Source organism: Acomys minous (genome assembly GCF_964271855.1).
Source record: "Acomys minous genome assembly, chromosome: 6".
NCBI lineage: Eukaryota > Metazoa > Chordata > Mammalia > Rodentia > Muridae > Acomys > Acomys minous.
This window is the reverse complement of record NC_140487.1, coordinates 111,669,804-111,690,732: the sequence shown is the minus strand read 5'-3', so window position 1 is coordinate 111,690,732 and position 20,929 is coordinate 111,669,804. Positions and strand designations below refer to the sequence as shown.

The window sequence follows — 20,929 nt, the reverse complement described above, 5'->3', positions numbered from 1 at the left end:
GAGGCCTCTGACAAGTGATGAAGTCCTTGGGTTGGAGCTTGTAAGAGGCCCCAGGACGTCCCCTTGTCCCTCCCACCGTGAGACACAGTGAGAAGGTCACTTATGAACCGGGAAGCAGGTTCTCACCAGACACCTGCTCTGCCTGCACCTTGATCTTCAGCGCCTCAGGCTCCAGAAGGATGCGCTCCCAGTGTTCACAAGCCCCTCAGCTTACGGGCTTTTGCAATAGAAGGTCAAGTGGGCTATGACAGTCCTGAAGAAACAGACTGTAAGCCGTCAGTTAGTAGTTGTTAAAGAGGCCAGGCGTATAGCACACGTCTTTAATCCCAGCACCCTCAGAGGCAGAAACAGGTGGAGTTTCCAAACCAGCCTGATCTATAGAGTGAGTTCCAGGAGAGCCAGGGCTACACAGAGAGACCTTGTCTCAAAAAACCCAAAAACCCATCATCATCATCGTCATCGTCATCGTCATCATCATCATCATCATCATCATTATCAATAACAACAACAACAAAAGAATCGTTGTTAGAATGGGTTTAGAGAGATGGTTCTGTGGTTAAGAACCCTGGCTGTTCTCCTACAGGACCTGGATTCAATTTCCAGCACCCACATGGTGGCTCACAACCATCTGGCGCTTCAGAGGCTCGAACACCCTCTTCTGGCCTCCTCCTCCAGCACGTCAAGAGCATGGCACACACATTCACACAGCAAAATACCCATATACACAGGATAAACATGAAAAACAAACAAACAAACAAAAACAATTGTTGGGGCTGGAGAGATGGCTCAGAGGTTAAGAGCACTGTCTACTCTTCCAGAGGTCCTCAGTTCAATTCCCAGCAACCACATGGTGGCTCACAACCATCTATAATGGGATCTGGTGCCCTCTTCTGGCGCACAGACATACATGCAGACAAAAACACTGTGTATATAATAAATAAATAAATAAATATTAAAATAAATAAATAAATAAAACAATTGTTACCTGGTGAGCCATCTCACCAGGTAAAGGCACTTGCCGCCAAGGCCGATGACCTCAGTTCGATTCCCAGGACCCACACTTCTGCAAGCTGCCCTCCACTTCTTCATGCATACACAGCAACAAACAAATTAAATCAGATTTTAGCAAGACTTGTCAGAGGGACGGAGGGGTTGGGTCAGTTGGTAAAGTACTTGCCACACAGGCTCAGGGATCTGACGTCTGACGTCAGAACACCAGCATCCATGTAAAAAGCTGGGCCTGAGCCTATAACTGATTCTAGTCCTGGAAAGGCAGAGACTGGGATCCCTGGAGATTGCTGGTCTAAGAAGTCAGTGAGCACCTGTCTCAGGAAGTAAGGCGAGGAACAACTGAGAAAGACACCTGACATTGTCTCTGGCCTCCATAAACATCTGTACATACGTGTGCACACAGGAACTCATATATACCCATGGACACATTAAAAAAAAAAAAAAGCCAGGTGGTGGTGGCGCACGCCTTTAATCCCAGCACTCAGAAGGCAGAGGCAGGCGAATCTCTGTGAGTTCAAGGCCAGCCTGGTCTACAAAGCAAGTCCAGGACAGTAAAGGCTACACAGAGAAACCCTGTCTCAAAAAAACAAAAACAAAACAAAACAACAACTAAAAAAAAAAAAAAAAGAGCATAAAGAAAGATGGAAGGAGAAAAGAGAAATCTATGTGTGACATTTCTGTTTCTGTTTCCAGCCCAAGATGGAGTGACAAGCAGCCAGATGGACTCTCCTGATGACACAGCTGGAAAGGCTGGGGAGACACAGGACGTGATGGCTTTCTGATGGCAGACTCCAGCATGCAGGACAGCAATTCTGGTGGTGGGGTCAGGGGAGACAAGTGGGGAGCCTCAGGATTGCCCCCCAGCTGGCTGCTGGAGTATTCCATGCTGGGTTGGGGAGGGTAGGGTTGGCTCACCAGGAGGTATGGTGCTTAGGGCTGAGAGTGGGGAGGCTGGGGCTGCAGAGAAGAGGCCCTTAGATCTTGCAAAGGAGGGTGGAGCTCAGTTTGTAGAGTGCTTGCCTAGCATAAAGAAAGTCCCGGGCTCCATCCCTAACACCACATGTTGCCCCCATGCCTGTCATCTCAGTACTCGGAAAGTGGAGTCCAAGGTAATCCTGGGCTATAGAGTAAGTAAGATAGCCTGGGCTACATAATTCCTTGTCAACAAACAAAAGGAATGCTGCTATAACAGTCCCCCCCTCAAGTCTTCCCCACTTACGAATTTCCCTGGTTGTCAGAACACTTTTCTCTTTTGTGATGAGAGCGCCCCCGTGTGTTTGTACCTTGTGCTAGATATTTTAAAGGACCTAGTGTCAGCAACATTGGAGGACTAGGGTTCCCTGGACTTCCCTGGACCACAGCGACGGTGGTCCAGCGAAGCAGAAATAGGATTGTGCTGGCTGGTTTTATGTCAGCTTGATACAATGTCGAGTCATTTTTAGAAAAGGAAAACTCAATTGTGCAAATGCCCCCACCAGCCTGGCCTGTGGGCGAGCCTTGTGAACATTTCCTTGCTTGTTGAAGAAGGAGCCACCCCTGGGAGGTGCTCCTGGGTTCTATAAGAAAGCCGACTAAGCCAAGCGTGGTGGCGTACACCTTTAATCCCAGCACTCGGGAGGCAGAGGCAGGCGGTTCTCTGAGAGTTCGAAGCCAGCCTGGTCTACAAAGTGAGTCCAGGGCGGCCAAGGCTACACAGAGAAACCCTGTCTTGAACAGCAAAACCAAACCAACAACAACAAAAGAATAAATTCCTATCAAAACAATTATTTTTGAGTTTTCTGATGCACACTGTCCGGTGGCCTTGGGGAAGATCTAGAACAGCAGCCAATAGCAAGTTTGTTAAGTCACCGCATGAGGTTCGCTCTGCAGAGCACTGTCCTTGGTGCTGAGGTGCGGGTGTCGCCCGCGGTGTCTTTGGGAGGGATAAGGGAGCATGAGACTATTCTACAGAAGTGTCAGTAGACAAAACCACAGCGTAGATCAGAGAGTTGCAAAATGGAGCAAACACCTCACTTGTCACTCAGGACTCAGGACGAGAGTTCTGCTGAGAGGAGCAGAGGGCTCTAAATATGCTGAAGGAAGCAGAAACAGAGGGGGAAAGCACGCCTTTAATCCCAGCACTCGGGAGGCAGAGGCAGGCGAATTGCTGTGAGTTGGAGGCCAGCCTGGTCTACAAAGCAAGTCCAGGACAGCCAAGGCTACACAGAGAAACCCTGTCTCAGAAAAACAAAACAAAACAAAAAAGAAAAGAAAGAAAACACATCTTTAAATTGTTGCACATTTGGTAAATTATTATAACTTGTTAGCTGGGCACAGTGGCACATGCCTTTAATCTCAGGACTCAGGAAGGCAGAAGCCGGTGGATCTCTGTGAGTTCGAGGCCAGCCTGATCTACAAAGTGAGTCCAGGGCTGGGCGTGGTGGCTCTTGCCTTTAATCCCAGCACTTGGGAGGCAGAAGCAGGTGAATCTCTGTGAGTTCAAAGCCAGCCTGGTCTAAACAAACAAACAAACACCAACGTGAGTCCAGGACAGTCAAGGCTACACAGAGAAAAAAATAAATAAGTGAAAGATAACTTGTTGTTTATTTAAAAATTTCAATCTTTTAATTTTTACCAATGAAGACTTGGGAGCCAGATGCTGGCTTGAAAGCCTACTAGCTCAGAGAGGCGGAGAAAGCACCCAGCAAAGTCCCAAAAGCAATGCCTCCTCCTCCCACACTCTCTACCAATCTCCTCCAAATTGAATGTCCCTTTCTTCTACTTCCTGTATGTCTATCTGTCCTCCTGATGTCCTCTTTCTCTCTCTTTTTTTTTCTTATGTTCACTTCCTGTCAGCTGGTTGCTCGCTCCATCGCTCCATCTCTTGACCTATGGTTGACTTTATTTAATCCTGTTTACAATCTTCAAGCAGAAAGCTCTGGGATCAAATGTGTGTGCTAAGACTGAGCCACACCACAACTAAAAACAGGGTTTTTTTTTTTCTCTCCAGTAAATAACACAATCTCGGGGTTCACAGTGTAATCAAATATCCTATAACAATAACTTCTCAAAATTATGCTGGGCTTAAACACGGCTAAAATAAATGAACTGCTGCCAGACTCTTGTATTTTGAACCAGGGATGGATACTAAGTCTAACTGAACTGAGTTTCACCCTTAGCTCATCCAAATTGTTTCCCTGCTGACCCTAAAGCCTGCAGGGACCTCCCCACCCGCCCCCCGCACTCCTCCCCACCTCCCACAAAGCTGGCCTTGAACTCACAGAGATCTCCTACCTCTGCTCCCTGAGTGCTTGGGTTAAAGGTGTGCACCTCGATTCCTGACGACTAAGTAGGCTCTTGGCCAGGGCTGCATCTCAGCTGGTGGAGTGCTCACCTAGCATGAACAAGGTCCTGGCTTTGATCTACCACACTGGGTAAACCAAACACGGGAGTGCATACCTCTAGTCCCAGTACTCTTGAAGTAGAGGTCAGAAGTCAAGATCATCCTAGATTCCATAGAGAATCCAAAGTCAGTCTAGGATGCATAAAACCCAGTCTCAAAAAACAAACAAACAAACAAGCAAACAAAAAACCCAAATGGGGTGGGGTGGGGGGAGGGACCTATTCTAATGCCTCGAACAGTTATTAAGTATCCCTTAAGTTCTAGAAGTTAAAAGAACACAACATGTTAGCTTACAGCCATTGTTAAGATATGTCAGGGTTCAGGTCCAACTCCAGACAAGTTCCTGTGATGTGAGAGACCTCACTTTTCCCTCCTTAGTATGGAGATGATGCTGACCTCCTAGGTTGGTGCAGGTCCACGATGTAGCAGAGGAGTAAGTGAGTTGCCAAGTTCATTGTCCAGCTGAAGATGTCCATCCTGACTCCACCCTCAGGGTGAGCACAGTGGGAAGGCTGGGCTTTGGCTGGGAAAAGTTGGTTGCGTTAGCATCTTCTGCCTTGGCACTTAGCCAGTCACTAGGTAGTAAGTAGACTCAGCCAGTCACTAGGTAGTAGACTCAGCCAGTCAGTAGGTAGTAGATCATCTACTTCTGATCCTCAACTGTTCCCAGTGAAATTATTGCATGGTCTTTTCTACACATGCTTTAGCTTCCACATAATGACATGGAGACCTATTAATTTTTTTTTTTAAAGATTTATTTGTTATGTATACAGTGCTCTGCCTGCATGTACACCTGCAGGCCAGAAGAGGGCATCAGATCACATTAGAGGTGGTTGTGAGGCACCATGTGGTTGCTGGGAATTGAACTCAGGACCCTTTGGAAAAGCAGTCAGTGCTCTTAACCTCTGAGCCATCTCTCCAGCCCGAGACCTATTAAATTCATTAGTAAGCTTTAAGCACTACATCTGGACAGATATTCATCTATTCTACCCCGTCTACGCTGGTCTGGACTATTTCCCAGCCACATGCCCTGCTACCTGACATCTTAGTCTCACTGTTCCTGCTCCATATCTGTCCTCATGGTGACTCTCTCATCGACCTCCTCATGGTAACCTCCTCATGGAGACCTGTTATTGGAGTTTCTCTCTCTCCAACCTGGAACCCTTCTCTTGGGATTCCAAGTCCCACCTAAAATCTCCTGCCCAGCGATAGGCTGTTCATCTCTTTATTAACCAATCAGAAGCGATGGGGAACAATTTTTTTCCACAACCTTGAGACAGGAGATGCGTCAGCAGTACTGACAGTGCCCACGTCCAGGTTACAGCAACATCTCTGGGCAGAGAAACCAGCATCTGAATACACAGTGCACAAAAACATCCCCAACCTCTCCTTTTAGTTCAATAAAGGCTCTTTCTCTTACAATAATAAAGTATATACAGTAAGAACAATTATGAACTGGGCGTGGTGGCGCACGCCTGCAATCCCAGCACTTGAGGGGGCAGAGGCAGGTGGATCTCTGTGAGTTCGAGGCCAGCCTGGTCTACAAAGCAATTCCAGGACAGCCAAGGCTACACAGAGAGACCCTGTCTCAAACAACAACAACAACAACATTCTAAATAAATAAATAAACAAATAGGAACAACTCTGCAAGCTGTCATGTAAGAATCAAATTCATAACGTCCACCCCATTTGTATTTGACAATCTTACTGTCTATCCTACCTTGGTGACTTCAGAGTTTTATATTTAAACCATTTTTATCAGAACTTGTATTTATCAACCTAAAAACATCTACTGAGACTTAAAAACATTCTTTTAAATCCCAAGCAACTTATACTTAACTGTGAGACTATAACTACCTAGTCTTCAACCTCACCAAAGACCTGGGAAGGATAAATAGAAGGCCAAAGGTGATGCCCCAACATTGCTGAGGAATCCTGAGTGACCAGGTAGTTAGCTGTTTCTGTCATTTCTTTAGTTTTTGAAAGCAGCTTGATCTGTACTTCCTGTCTACTCAGGCGATATTTAGCCTTCCCAGGTCTTTGGTGAGGTTGAAGACTAGATAGTTTTAGTCTCAGGTGCCATCACACCCAGCTAACTGCATTTCTTTGGGAGGGGGTGGAAGTTCTAGACTGAGTTTCTCTGTGTAGCCTTGCCTGTCTTGGACTCCCCTTGTAGACCAGGCTGGCCTTGAACTCAGAGAGTTCCCACAGTGCTGGGATTTCAAGGGTACACAACTGGGCCCAGCTTTAACTCAAAAAAATTTAAATATTCTAAATAGTTTGTAATAGCCGCTGTCAAAAAGATTAGAACTTCACACTGTTTTTATTAAAGATTTAATAAATAAATAAATAAATTATATATGCAATGTTCTGTACTGCATGTGTGCCTGCATTCCAGAAGAAGGCACCAGATCACATTATAGATGGTTGTGAGCCACCATGTGGTTGCTGGGAATTGAACTCAGAACCTTTGGAAGAACAGACAGTGCTCTTAACCTCTGAGCCATCTTTCCAGCCCCATATTACCTTTTTGTTTTTGTTTTTTCAAGACAGGGGCTCTCTGTGTAGCCTTGACTGTCCTAGACTCACTTTGTAGATCAGGCTGGCCTGGAACTCACAGCGATCCGCCTGCCTCTGCCTCCCAAGTGCTGGGATTAAAGGCGTGCGTCACCAGGCCCGGCACATATTACATTTTTAAATAAGTTACATAGGTACAATACTTTAAGTATTATATCCTATCATTACTATATACTCTCTTTCATCCCTTCTCCCCTGCCTCCCTCTTTTTCCACTAAAAACTAGCTTAGAAAGAAGGATAGAGGAAAGAAAATGATAGAAATCTCTGAATCTAACCTCCTTTAATTTGTTTCCTCCCTGACCAGGACCATTAACAAGTTGCAACTAACATGACAAATATCCATTATCCATCGAATGACTAAAAAACACCCACCCTACTTTCTGGGAATAGAGCATCATTCCCTTAAACTTGCTTCCTGCAAAAATAAAAAATAAAAAGAAAGAGGGGCTGGAGAGATGACGCAGCAGTTAAGAGCACTGCCTGCTCTTCCAGAGGTCATGAGTTCAATTCCCAGCAACCACATGGTGGCTCACAACCATCTATAATGTGATCTGATACCCTCCTCTGGCCTGCATATGTACATGCTGGCAGAGCTCTGTATAAATAATAATAAATAATAAATCTTAAAAAAAAAAGAAAAAGAAAAAGAAAGAAAGAAAACAAAAGCCAGGCATGGAAGCACACCCTTTAATCTCAGCACTTGGAAGGCAGAGACAGGTGGAGTCCGAGGCCAGCCTGGTCTACAAAATGAGTCCAGGGCAGCCAAGGCTACACAGAGAAACCCTGTTTCAAAAAAATTGCTTTCTGCTGTCTTGGGGCAGCATTAACTTTTGGGGACCCTAAGAAAATTGGGATAGGGCTGGAGAGATGGCTCAGTGGTTAAGAGCACTGCCTGCTCTTCCTAGAGGACCCGGGCTCAATTCCCAGCACCCACATGGCAGCTCACAACTGTCTGTAACTCCAAGATCTGACACCCTCACACCAATGCACATAAATTAAAATTAAATAAAATTTTAAAAAATTGGGATAAAGGCCAAGTACTGGGAGAGCTAGCTGTATCGTTTGTTGTCCAATCTCTGTGTAATGGGGAAAAAAGGTTTTTTAAAAAATTATTATTATTTATACAGTGTTCTACCTACATGTGTGCCTGCGCCAGAGGAGGGCACCAGATCTCACTGTAGATGGTTGTGAGCCAGCATGTGCTTGCTGGGGACTGAACTCGGGACCTCTGAAAGAACAGACAGTGTTCTTAACCTCTGAGATTTTTTAAGGAAACAGCTGTTATAGCTATTGAGGCTGAGTCACCTGGTCTACTTACTTGTTCTGTCTTCTTTGCTGTCTGATCCTTTTGGTTTGTATATTAAAGGCATTTTTAAAAAAGATTTATTTGTTTATTACATATACAGTGTTCTGCCTGCATGTGTGCCTGCACACTAGAAGAGGGCACCATATCTTATTATAGATGGTTGTGAGCCACCATGTGGTTGCTGGGAATTGAACCCAGGACCCCTGGAAGAGCAGACAGTGCTCTTATCCACTAAGCCATCTTTCCAGCCCCATTAAAGGCATTTTTGTATTAACAGTTCAGCTAAAGATGATTCTCTGCTCTTTGAGCAGGTGAAAGACATCTGTCTGTCTTTCTTTCTTCTTTTTCTTTTTCTTTTTTCTTTATTTTAGTTTTTTGAGACAGGGTTTCTCTGTGTTATCTTGACTGTCCTGGACTCGAACTCACAGTAAACTACCTGCCTCTGCCTCCCACGTGCTGGGGTTACAGGCGTGCACCACCATGCCTGGCTGCATCTGTCTTTCTATATAAGTCAGTTTGGACTGTAAAAACAAAGCGTGATACAGGTTTTCATCCATGCCATAAGAACGGATGGCATGTAAGTCCTGAGGTCTCTGTAGCCAACAATTTTTTTTTTTTTTTTGGTTTTTCGAGACAGGGTTTCTCTGTGTAGCCTTGGCCATCCTGGACTCACTTTGTAGACCAGGCTGGCCTCGAACTCACAGCGATCCGCCTGCCTCTGCCTCCCGAGTGCTGGGATTAAAGGCGTGCGCCACCACCGCCCGGCTCAACAAATTTTATTATTGGCTAAGCAGAGACATTTTCCCACATCTCAGCCAGTCTCAGGGATGCTCCCATGTAGAGGAATTGGCAATGTGTGTTACCTGGTTTTGTTGTTGTTGATTTCTTCCTCGATGTCTGCCGTCAAGATTTTCATTAGCCGGGCGTGGTGGAGCATGCATTTAATCCCAGCACTTGGGAGGCGGAGGCAGAGGCAGGTGGATCACTGTGAGTTCGAGGCCAGCCTGGTCTACAAAGCAAGTTCAGGATAGCCAAGTTTACACAGAGAAACCCTGTCTCAAAAAACAAACAAAAATAAATAAATAAATAAATTTTTCAGGAGGTCACCCCAGGTCAAATCTAATCTTTATTAATTTTAGAGGAATCCATAGCTTTTCTTCTTCTGTTGAAACAAAGGCAAAACCTCTCCTTCGCTGCAACATATTTCCTGACTTCCGTTCTGAAGTTAGCACATCTAAAGGCTGCTTTAACTCAGCAGTTCTTTTCTTATCTAAGTCTTTGTTTGTTTGTTTGTTTGTTTGTTTTTGTTTTTCCAGACAGGGTTTCTCTGTGTAGCCTAAGCTATCCTGGACTCTCACTGTAGACCAGGCTGGCTTTTTTTTTTTTTTAAGATTTATTTATTATGTATATAGCATTCTGCCAGCATGTACACCCGCAGGCCAGAAAAGGGCATCAAATCACAGTAAAGATGGTTGTGAGCCACCCTGTGGTTGCTGGGAATTGAACTCATGACTTCTGGAAAACCAGTCAGTGCTCTTAACCACTGAGCCATCCCTCCAGCCTCAGTCTGTTTTACTTTGATTTTTTGTTTTGTTTTGTTTTTTGTTTTTTTTGAGACAGGGTTTTTCTGTGTAGCCTTGGCTGTCCTGAAACTCTCCTTGTAGACCAGACTGGCCTCAGACTCACAGTGATTCGCCTGCTTCTACCTCCCAAGTGCTGGGATTAAAGGTGTGTGCCACCACCTTCCGGCTAGGGGACTTTTCTAATACCCACCCTAGCTCCTAAGTAATTGACACAGAGATCGATTAGGTTTATTCAGTAAGCTTTAACTTGTTGTTAACACTATAACTGGACAGGTATTCGTCTGTTCTAACCAATTGTGCCAGCCTGGCTACACCCCAGCCGTGTGGCCATCTTGTCTCGCCTTGGCCTTCTGCTGTATCTCGGCTCATGGCTCCATCTCTCCCTCCCTCTCTCTCCTTCTTCTTCCTCTGGTCCCTACCTAAGAACTGGGAATGGAAGTCCAGCTTTCCTATCTCCTCTGCCCAGTCATTGGCGCTTTTAATTAACCAATCAGAGATATTGGGGAGCATTGAGACAGGAAAATCTTCAAAGAAATGACAATGCCCACATCTGAACTGCAACCGGATATCAGGGCACAGAAATCAGAATCTGATGTCGGGCGGTGGTGGCGCACGCCTTTAATCCCAGCACTCGGAAGGCAGAGGCAGGCAGATCTCTGTGAGTTCGAGGCCAGCCTGGTCTATAAAGCCAGTTCAAGACAGCCAAGGCTACACAGAGAAACCCTGTCTCAAAGTAAAGAAAGAAAAAAGAAAAGAAAGAAAGCAATCAGAATCTGAATGCATAGCGCACAGGGCCACCCCCGAACAGGTGTGTGAAGGTTACAGGACAGCCCTGTGGGGTTGGTTCTCGCCTTCCACACCGGTTCTGGGATTAAACTCAGGTCACCAGCTTTACATGCTGAGTCATCTCGCCAGCCTGACTCCAAGCTTTGAAGAAGCACCTCCCCTCGGCTTTGCCACTCACAGGAGGAGAGTGTCTAACAGAATCACCTCCACCAAAGAGGCTCAGCGGAGCTCTCTCTTCATCACCCCCTCGACCCACCCCCCCCTACCCCTGCCTCCCCTGGCCCCAGCCTCCCAGAAGAGGCCTCTTCACTCCCAGGATAGAACATAAAAACGGCTGGGAGGCTTCTGTCCCCTCTGTGTAGGTTAGAAAAGGGGACTGCAGCAGTAGACGGGGGAGGGGGGGCAAGGGGGGGGGAAGGCTTGGCTCTTTTTCTACTGAAGCCACACGTGTTCCTCTTTGCCCATGCATTCCTGCTCTCTCCGACGCACTTTCCCTTTTACCCACTACATCTAAAAGTCTTTCAGGAGGTGGGAGGCAGAGGCAGGTGGACCGCTGTAAGTTCGAGGCCAGCCTGGTCTACAAAGCGAGTCCAGGACAGCCAGGACTACACAGAGAAACCCTGTCTCGAAAAACAAAAACAAAACAAAAAAATTGATTATAACCCAAGGACATATCCGTTTACCTAGTTTTCTTCCCCCACCCCCGATCCCCCAACCTAGTTTTCAAAAGCATTGGACAACTCAAGACTTGGTCTTCCAGCCGAAGATGACCGCAGTATCCAGGAGAGTCCACTAGAGTGCGCTGCGCTATGACAGCCATGTCTCTCTTCTTCACCCGCATCTCGTTGGTCAGTTTAGCCAAGATAGGCCCGCCTCCTGACCCATAAGCCCACGGGGCCGGAAGCCCGGCTCCCTCTCTCTTCCTGTTCTCCATCATGGCGGTGAGTAGGCGAGAGCTGGCTCTGCGTCCCTCCCATCCGTCTCCATCCGCGGCCGGCGGAGCCCACGGGGCCTTGGTTTCCGCCGGTGGCAGGAGGAGGACGGAGGCCGCGATGCCGGTGGCGACGGTAGGACCGGCGGGGCCGTGCGAGCGCAGGCCGCCCGCGTCACGTCGCCGCCCAGCCTAGAGAAAGGGGGCTCAGGTCAGCGGCCCCGGGTGGGCCCAGACGCGGGGTGTTCTGGGGCGGGGGGGGGGCTGCAGGGAGTGCGAGCGCCACGCGCCGTGGCCGCGGGGCCGCGGGGGGCGGGGGGGACACCCCAAAATTGTTCGGCCCTGGGGAGCTTCTGCAGGTCGCCCCGCTCCGCAGTGGGGTGCTGCTGGGCGTGCAGACAGCTGCGGGGCGGGGGGGGGGGGGAGGCGATGTCGCCCAGGCGCGTGGTCCCCGGTGTGGCTTTTTGGTTTTTAGGGTCACATTGACCTCCTATCAGATGGGCTTTGTATAAGGTGCAAGGTCTGTCACCCTACGTGTTGGCCACTTTTAGGGTTCAGGGTTTAACTCTTTCAGTGCGCTAGTCCGCCCCGTGCGTGGAGGAGGACACGCTGCCGAGCCGTCCTGCCTTCTTCCACAAACCTTTCTTTATTTTTATTTTCATTTTTATTTTATTTTAAGTCGCGGCCTGGCCTGGCCGGGAGGGTGTTTTTTTTTGAGTGCTCTGGTTTTCCTCTTCCCGCAGCAGCAAGATCAGGGTGAAAAGGAGAACCCCATGCGGGAGCTCCGCATCCGCAAGCTCTGCCTCAACATCTGCGTGGGCGAGAGCGGAGACAGACTGACCCGGGCGGCCAAGGTGCTGGAGCAGCTCACGGGCCAGACGCCGGTGTTTTCCAAAGGTGACGGGTGTGGGGTGACAGGGTGACCATGGGGTGACCACAGGTGGGCGCAGGGCCTTGGCCCGGCTACCCGGAACACTAGTGCAAGTCGAAATAGTAATGAGCCCGGGGTGGGGGGGTGTCCTCTGCCTTCTTGATTGAATAAAGGGAATTGTGAGACCCTTGTTTTGTGACGGGAGAGGTAGTTAGTGTCCCTGAGGCGCGGGGTGCGATGCAAGTGGGAAATGGGGGAGTCTGTGATTGGGCTTGGATGAGGTTCGTAGTACAGTGCTGACAAGAGTAAATGAGGTTTTCTCGATTTTTAGTGTCTCGTTCACTTGTCCCTTCCGTGCCCCTGCGTGTTAGAGCCTCGTTTTCTTTAGAATGTGATGATCCGCTGGGCGTGTTAGCCCACGTTTGTAATCCCAGGGCCCAGGCTGAAGCAGGGTTGCTGCCAGTTGAAGGCTAGCCTGGGCTACATAGGACCCCTGAAGACGTCTGTGTCATTTCAGGCTCTTAGTTGCTGGAGTGAGGATGGGTAGAGCAGCTGGAAAGCTCTGTTTTCTGTTACAGATGTGTTAAATCTATTCTGTATAGCCGCGTTAACATGTGTTAACCAACTCACTTCTGAGATTGTGAGTGGATGTTAAACCATAGAACTACTGTTTGGGCAAGAGGTGAGTGCAGTGGGGGTGACTAACCTGCCTCTCTGTCCCTGACCTGCAGCCAGGTACACCGTCAGGTCCTTTGGCATCAGGAGAAATGAAAAGATTGCTGTGCACTGCACAGTGCGTGGAGCTAAGGCAGAAGAAATTCTGGAGAAAGGCCTGAAGGTGAGGCTGGTCTGTGTGGACAGCTGCAAATGTCAGAGGCTGGGTTTACACTCGGCCTGTGTGGTCCTGGATTTTCTCTGCCCTTTGGGGGTTGGGGTCGTTTGATGGAATGGAATGACTTGTTTTAGGGTAGGGGTAGCCTGTGCTCCTAGCCAGGTTGCAGTTTTCGTTTTGCTCTTGTGTTTGTATGAGCTCCTGTTGGGTATTGGAACATGGGGATGAATAAGATTGCTGTGTTCTCTCCTCAGGTGCGGGAGTATGAACTACGGAAAAATAACTTCTCAGATACTGGAAACTTTGGTTTTGGGATTCAAGAACACATTGATCTGGGCATCAAATACGACCCAAGCATTGGCATCTACGGCCTGGACTTCTATGTGGTATGGCTTGTTTTGTTTTGATTTTTGGAGACAGTTTCTCTGTGTAGCCTTGGCTGTCCTGGACTCGCTTTGTAGACCAGGCTGGCCTAGAACTCAAAGCGATCCACCTGCCTCTGCCTCCAGAGTGCTGGGATTAAAGGCGTGCGCCACCTTATGGCTCTTTTTAACGTGTTTCTTACTCCAGAGCTGCTTGTGAGGAGAGGAGGGGTCTGTTGCTCCTCAGTCAGCCATGGGTGCTGTGTTGTTGGGGTGGAAGGCCAGGTTGAATGAAGCCTGTGTCTTACTTGCTTGTGTGTCCACCTTGGGGGAAAGAGGTTCAGTGCCACACAAGGTCAAAGGGTCCCTGCTGCTCTTCCTAGGTGTCTCCACTCTCCCTTATCCTTAGGGGCACATGCCTTCCATGGGGAAGACAGAAACAGGTGTGGGTGGTGCAAACCTGCTCAAATCGGGGTCTCCATGTGGAAATGACATGGTTCCCACAGTGCTTGCCTTTGGTGAAAGAGCCCAAAGTAAAAGCGTGAGGCCTTCACATCTTCCTGAAGGTTGAGAACTCCTGGTTAGGGCAGCAGAGCTTTGGGGCGGATGTGCTTTTGAGCAAGGGAGTGGATGTTTTTCTTTTTTTGGTTTTTCAAGACAAGATTTCTCTGTGTAGCCTTGGCTGTCCTGAACTCACATTATAGACCAGGCTGGCCTCCAACTCAAAGTGATCCTCTGTCTCTGCCTCCCGAGTGCTGGGATTAAAGGTGTGCACCACCACGCCTAGCGTGGATGTTTCTTTGTACCTTTTAGGACTTAAAATTTTTCCACATTGCATGTGTCATAGGCTTCTGTTTTGAGGCAAGATCTTGGCTTGTAGCCCAAGCTGGCCTTGAACTCACTTGGTCTTCTGTGTTGAGAGTCTTGGATCTCCTGGCACACGAATCTAATGCTCTCCATTTACACATAGGGGCATTTGCACCTGAGTGCATGTCTGCACCATGTGTGTGCCTGGTACTCATGGAGATCAAAAGAGAGCAATCAGATCCCTCTTTTCTTTCTAGACAAGGTTTCTCTGTGTAGCCTTAGCTGTCTTGGACTCCATTTGTAGACCAGGCTGGCTTTGAACTCACAGATAATCCACCTGCCACTACCCCTACTCTGGTCCCACCCCCCAGTGCTGAGATTAAAGGTGTGTCACCTTGCCTGGCTTAGATCCCTCTTGAGACTAGAATTATAAGGTTGGGGCCAGTTGTGGGGAAGGACAAAGGTGGTGGCGGTGTGTGGGTCTGGGAAGCTGCTAACAGTTCTGCCAAGCACTGAAGTGCCGGGTCTGCTTCAGAATCCATTGAGTTTCTAGATGACTTGAAGTTGAGTGGCTGATGTGTGAATCTTTTCCTTGCACTAAGCTGACTAGGTGACTGTTGTTCCTGGCACAGGTGCTGGGTAGGCCAGGTTTCAGCATCGCAGACAAGAAGCGCAGGACAGGCTGCATTGGGGCCAAGCACAGGATCAGCAAAGAGGAGGCCATGCGCTGGTTCCAGCAGAAGGTAAAGCCGATTGTCAAGTGAACAGCTGGTGGTGTTGGTGACTGGGGCGGGTTAGGGGCTCTGGAAATAAAGTGCTGTCTGGTAAATGGCTTCCAGGGTTGGTGCGAGGCCCAAGAAAAGCCCCAAGTCTCAGCAGACAGCTGGCATCAGAATTCTTTGCTGCAGTTCTCGCTGTTGCCTCTTGTTCTGAAACCATGCATTTTCTTCTCTTTCAGTATGATGGGATCATCCTTCCTGGCAAATAAATTTTATCCAAATGGCCAATAAAATTTTCTCAGAAATGCATGTTACTGTTGTGTTTGTGAAAGGAGTCTGGCCACATTCAAATCCTAACAGCCTTGAGAATTGCTGCTGGCTCCCTGCATCCTGGACTCCACTGTTGGCCTGCAGCTCAGACCAAGCATTGTGCTTGCATGTCCTGTGACCACGCCCAGCCAGTGTGTATTTTGGATGTGGAAACAACTCTCTAAAGGTTGGCGTCTTGGTGTGAAGATAACCTGCAACTAGTGATCAAAAGCCGCTAGTGGGGACTGGGGGTGAAGTGCTGCCTAAATTAATGCATTAGAAGGCCAGGTGGTGGTGCACGCCTTTAATCCTGGGAGGCAGAGGCAGGTAGACCTCCAGAGTTCGAGCCAGCCTGGTCCACAAAGCAAGTTCAGGACAGCCAAGATAACTCAGAGAAACAAAAAGAACCCGAAGAGTCGGGCATGGTGGCGCACCCCAGTAATCCCAGCACTTGGGAGGCAGAGGCAGGAGGATTGATGTGAGTTTGAGGCCAGCCTGGTCTACAAAGCAAGTCCAGGACAGCCAGGGCTACACAGAAAAAAAAAAGCCAGGCAGTTGTCAGGGGTACAGGCCAGCTAGCCTAGCCTAATGGGGTGGGGGAAACACCAGGTCCTGGTGAGAGATGCAGTCAAACAAGGTTGGTGGCTCCCGTGGAAGCACACAGCCACAAACCACCATTTATTTAATTTTCCGTCTGACTTAAGTGTTTTTTTCTGAGACAAAGTGAGCTCATATTCAGACCGGCCACAGACTCTTCCACCTGCTTGACAGCTCAGTGCTGGGAAAAAGGCAAAAGTACTGCCGTCCTTGACTCTTAGATTTCCGATTTCCCTTTTTTTTTTTGTTATGTGCATGGATGTTCCACCTACATGAAGGCCAGAGGCATCTGACACAATTGTGAACTGTCCCACGGATGTTGGGAATCATACCTGCCATCTACAAGGATGGCCAGTGCTGGTAGCTGCTGAGCTGATCTCCAGCCTCATGTTTGCTCAACAGGCCAGGATGTGTGATGACTTGGACTTGTTATTTTCCCCCCCTTAGTTAAGCCAGGGTCTCCTGTAACTAGAGTTGCTTGGAGCTTGCTGTCTGACTGGTGTGTCTCCTCCCCCCCCCCCCCCCCAGATGCTGGGATCAGAGTGTGCCACCACACCCAGTTTACACAGTGCCAGGCTACAGCTGTGGCCTCGGCTACTCTGAATTAAGTAATTGAAACCTGAGTAAACACGCTTGAAAACAGTGAAACTGGCTTGGTGATAGATAAACAGCCATGGCAGTATGTGTTGTAGAGAAAGGAACACTTTTGGTTTTTTTTTTTTTTTTTTTTTTTTTGGTTTTTCGAGACAGGGTTTCTCTGTGTAGCCTTGGCTGTCCTGGACTCGCTTCGTAGACCAGGCTGGCCTCGAACTCACAGCGATCCGCCTGCCTCTGCTTCCCGAGTGCTGGGATTAAAGGCATGCGCCACCACGCCCAGCGGCGAGAAAGGAACACATTTTAAACATTCCAGGAGGGCTGGAGAGAGGGCTCGGGCTAAGAGCACCGTCTGTCCAAATTCAATTCCCAGCAACCACCTGTAATGAAATCTGGTGTCTTCTTGTGATGGGCAGGCACAGATGTGGGCTGAATACTATACAAATAAATAGATCTTTTTTAAAAATTCCAGGAGCTAGGAAGTGTAAGACAACCTCGGCTACCAATGGTTCTCACCCTATGGGTTCTGACCCCTTCGTGGGATACATAAATCCTGTGTTATCATATTTTCACTGGTAACAGCAAAACACAGCTTAGGAAGTGGCAGGAAAGATACTTTTATGCTTGCTCACAACATGAACTGGTGGTAGCATTAGGAGGTTGAGAGCCGCTGTTGTAGCACAATTAGACTTGCTTAGTGTGTTTCCTTGGTGTTTGTAATGGAGGATTTTTGTACAAAGTGAAGGGGCTGTTTTTGGAGACAGTCACTATGTAGCCCTTAGCTGCCCTGAGACTCACTATATTAGGCCAGTGTTTGAACTAGAGGTCAAACTGCATCTGCCTCTTCATTTCCTTTTTTAAAGATTTCATTTATTATTTATGCAGTATTCTGCCCACATATATGCTGTAGGTCTAAAGAGGATACCAACTCTCATAGCCACCATGTGGTTGCTGGGATTTGAACTCAGGACCTTTGAAAGAACAAACAGTGCTCTTAAGCTCTGAGCCATCTCTCCAGCCCTCAGTTTTTTTGTTTTTCAAGATAAGGGTTTCTTTGAAGACCATATCTATCTGCTTACTAGTTGGCTCGTGTGCAGTTGAGATGGCTTTACAATTTTTTTTCTTTAAGACTTTAAAATTATTATACAGTGCTCTGCCTGTGTGTACATTTGCAGGCCAGAAGGGGGCATCAGAACATTGTAGATGGTTTTGAGCCACCATGTGGTTGCTGGGAATTGAACTCAGGACCCCCAGGAGAGCAGTCAGTGCTCTTAACCTCTGAACCATCTCTCCAGCCCTACATGTTATTTTTTAGCTATGTTTCTGCAGAGGTTTCACAGCTGTTTGGCAACCACCTGATAACTGCCGGGAATTGAATCGGAGTCCCCTGGCAGAATAGACCTGTTCTTGCCGGGTGGTGGTGGCACACGCCTTTAATCCCAGCACTCGGGAGGCAGAGGCAGGCGGATCTCTGAGTTCGAGGCCAACCTGGTCTACAGATTGATTGCAGGACAGCCAGGCATACACACAGAAACCCTGTCCCAAAACAACAACAAAAAAGACCTGTTCTTTGCTGAACAATCTCCAGCCTTGAGCTAATTTTGTTGAAAGTGAAAAGCTGCCTGTGGAAGCTGTGTTGGAGTTATGTGAAACTAGATTTGAGTGCCAGCTCAAGGTCGTTGACCATCCAGGGGAGTGGAACAATTATCAACATTTTCCTAATCAGTGTAGCAGCCAGCGGCTAGACAGTGAGTGGACAGACGGTCACCTGGGAGTTTGTATGAGCTCTGTGGTCTGCCCACATCCTGATGCCAGAGCAGTGTGGAGTAGTGAGTGCGGAAGGACACTTGCTAATAAACTTAGTTTTGTGACTCCCTGTGTGGCTGATTTTCTTCAGGTCTTAGTCATGAAGATTTGGCAGCTGAGCACTGTCTGGCCTGGCAGCAGACTCCAATGCCAGGCTCCTGCTGAGGGACTTGCACATACCAGGCCAGTTGGTGCCTTTGCAGCTGGGCTGCACACCCACTCTGCCCCTTCCGTTTGCGAGCGCAATCTGCTGTGCTGCCATCAAGGAGAAAGCCATGTAGCCTAGGCTATGCAGTGCTAAGGGGGTCAAGTAGTGTGCGATAGGACACAGCAATGTAAGAGAACGGGGTCTAAGCTAGGAAGGTGGGGACAGTGAGGCTAGTAGGAAGAGGCCTCAGGAAGCAAAGCAGTCTACCTTTGGGCTTTGACTGTGTCAGAAGCCTGGAAACCAGTGAGGACTGTTTTGTGGCACTGGTGTTTACATCCAACAGGAAGGCCGAAGGGCAAGAGAGTTAAGGTAGGAGCTGTCAGGGGATCTTTCAATTACGAACAGGGCAAGGGCGGCAGGCGGGGACTGGGGGGAAGATGAATATGCCACAGCACCTCTGAGGCAGTCAGAACGACAGCTGTCTGTTTCCCATCTCTGGGTTCCAGGAGTGGAATCAGGCCTGCTGTGCCAGCACCTTTACCCGTTGAGCCATTGCTGGCCCTATCCAAATAGCTCCATAAGAGATGTGAAAAATGAGCCAGGCAGTGGTAGCACACGCCTTTAATCCGAGCACTTGGGAGGCAGAGGCAGGTGGATCACTGTGAGTTCGAGGCCAGCCTGGTCTACAAAGTGAGTCCAGGGCAGTCAAGGCTACACAGAGAGACCCTGTCTCGAGAAAAAAAAAAAAGCAACCAAGTAAAGGGGGCAGGGTGGCTGGAGAGATAGATGGCTCAGTGGTTAAGAGCACCAGCTGCTCTTCCAAAGGCCTTCAGTTCGATTCCCAGCTCCCATGGTGCCTCACAACCATCTATAATGTGATATGATGCCCTCTTCTGGCCTGCAGGTGTACATGCAGAAGGGCACTCAGACACAAAATGAAAAGGCCTGGTGCCGAGGTGCAGGGCTGTAATCCCAGCACTCAGAATTCGAGGCCAGCTTTGACTAAAAATCGAGTTTAGGACAGCCAAGGCTACACAGAAAAAGAAAAAAAGGGGGGGGGGTGAAACTAAAACAAAAATAATGAGTCGTGCTAGATTAATAATTGAGACATCATTGTCATAGTATTAAGTAACAGTAGGGTCTCTTTCCTCAATGAAGAGACTAAGAAATACAGCTGCTACCCCTAGCCCTCTTTTTTCCCCCTCTAGGCTTTTTGTGGGTTTTTTTTTGTTTGTTTTGTTTTGTTTTGTTTTTTTGGAGACATGAATTCACTGTGTAGACCAAAGGGTGTAGCTTCTGCCCTTGTTTCCTGAGCTCTGAGGTTGACAGCCACTACTCTTAGCAACGCAAGATTATTAACATAGTGTTTTGTTTTTAAATGTAGTACATCTGGTTGACCCCGCTTCCCTGCTAGCAGGAAGACTGCAGGCAAGCCTCTGGGACCCGCTGCAGAGGGGCCTTTTCCTGTCACCCTGGCTTCATCTTAACCTACTCCAGGCAACCATTAGGTGACAGCAAAGGCACCTGCCAAAGGGACCTGAGTCCTAAAGAGTTAAGGGCGCAGAAACTACCTACAAACAGTTTTAAGCTGCCAGCCACTGGAGACCTGGTGCTGCCTGGGGGTACAGAGCTACTTGGAGAGCACTTGTTATGGAAACCATAGAGTGGTTGTCAGAGGGGAATCCAGCCCAAGGTGCCTGGGGCACCACAAGGACTGAACTTGGCTCTTGAAGATGCGGCTGGCTTGCCACTGCAGACCAGTGAGCAGAAAGGATGTGTTTGTACCTGTCCAGGACCTGTGCAACCTGGCCCTGGCTTAGTTGTGCTATCAAAGCAATGTTTGGGAAAACAGGGAAGAAAAGTGACTTCCTCCATGGTGAAGCTTCTGGCAACTGCTACTGACTTTATCAAGTATGGTAGTTAAAAATATGTAACACCCCAGGGCCTTTAGTTGCAGCACTCAGGGAGGCAGAGGCAGGCAGATCTCTGTGAGTTTGAGACCAGCCTGGTCTACAAAATATGTCTGGGACAGCCAGGGCTACAGAGAGAAACCCTGTCTCGAAAAACACTCCTGCTCCCCTGCAAAAATACTGTTTTTAGACAGTATCAGTGTGGTCCAGGCTGGGCCTACAATTCAAAATGATCCTGCATCATTGGCCTCCTGAGTGCAGGGGTTACAGACATGAGCCACCATCCCTTCCAAGAAATACAGTGATGTTTGTGTTGTTTTTGCTTCTTGACTCTTTAGTTCTGCTCAAATGCTACGTCCTACAAGCAGATGGGTAGTTTAAGAATCTGGAGGCCCTG

General features: G+C 48.3%; 1 protein-coding gene and 1 long non-coding RNA gene across 2 annotated transcripts in view; both read left to right on the top strand.

Annotated features, from left to right (window-relative positions):
• The window catches only part of LOC311601058, a 403,201-nt gene that overhangs the window by 261,065 nt on the left and 121,207 nt on the right, over positions 1-20,929 (top strand). The window lies entirely within an intron of this gene.
• Positions 11,506-15,473, top strand: RPL11 (ribosomal protein L11). Its single transcript, XM_084787904.1, has 6 exons — positions 11,506-11,587; positions 12,321-12,474; positions 13,180-13,286; positions 13,535-13,666; positions 15,082-15,192; positions 15,408-15,473. The coding sequence occupies exons 1-6, from the start codon at positions 11,582-11,584 to the stop codon at positions 15,435-15,437; spliced, it is 540 nt and encodes a 179-aa protein (XP_084644030.1). The 5' UTR covers positions 11,506-11,581; the 3' UTR covers positions 15,438-15,473.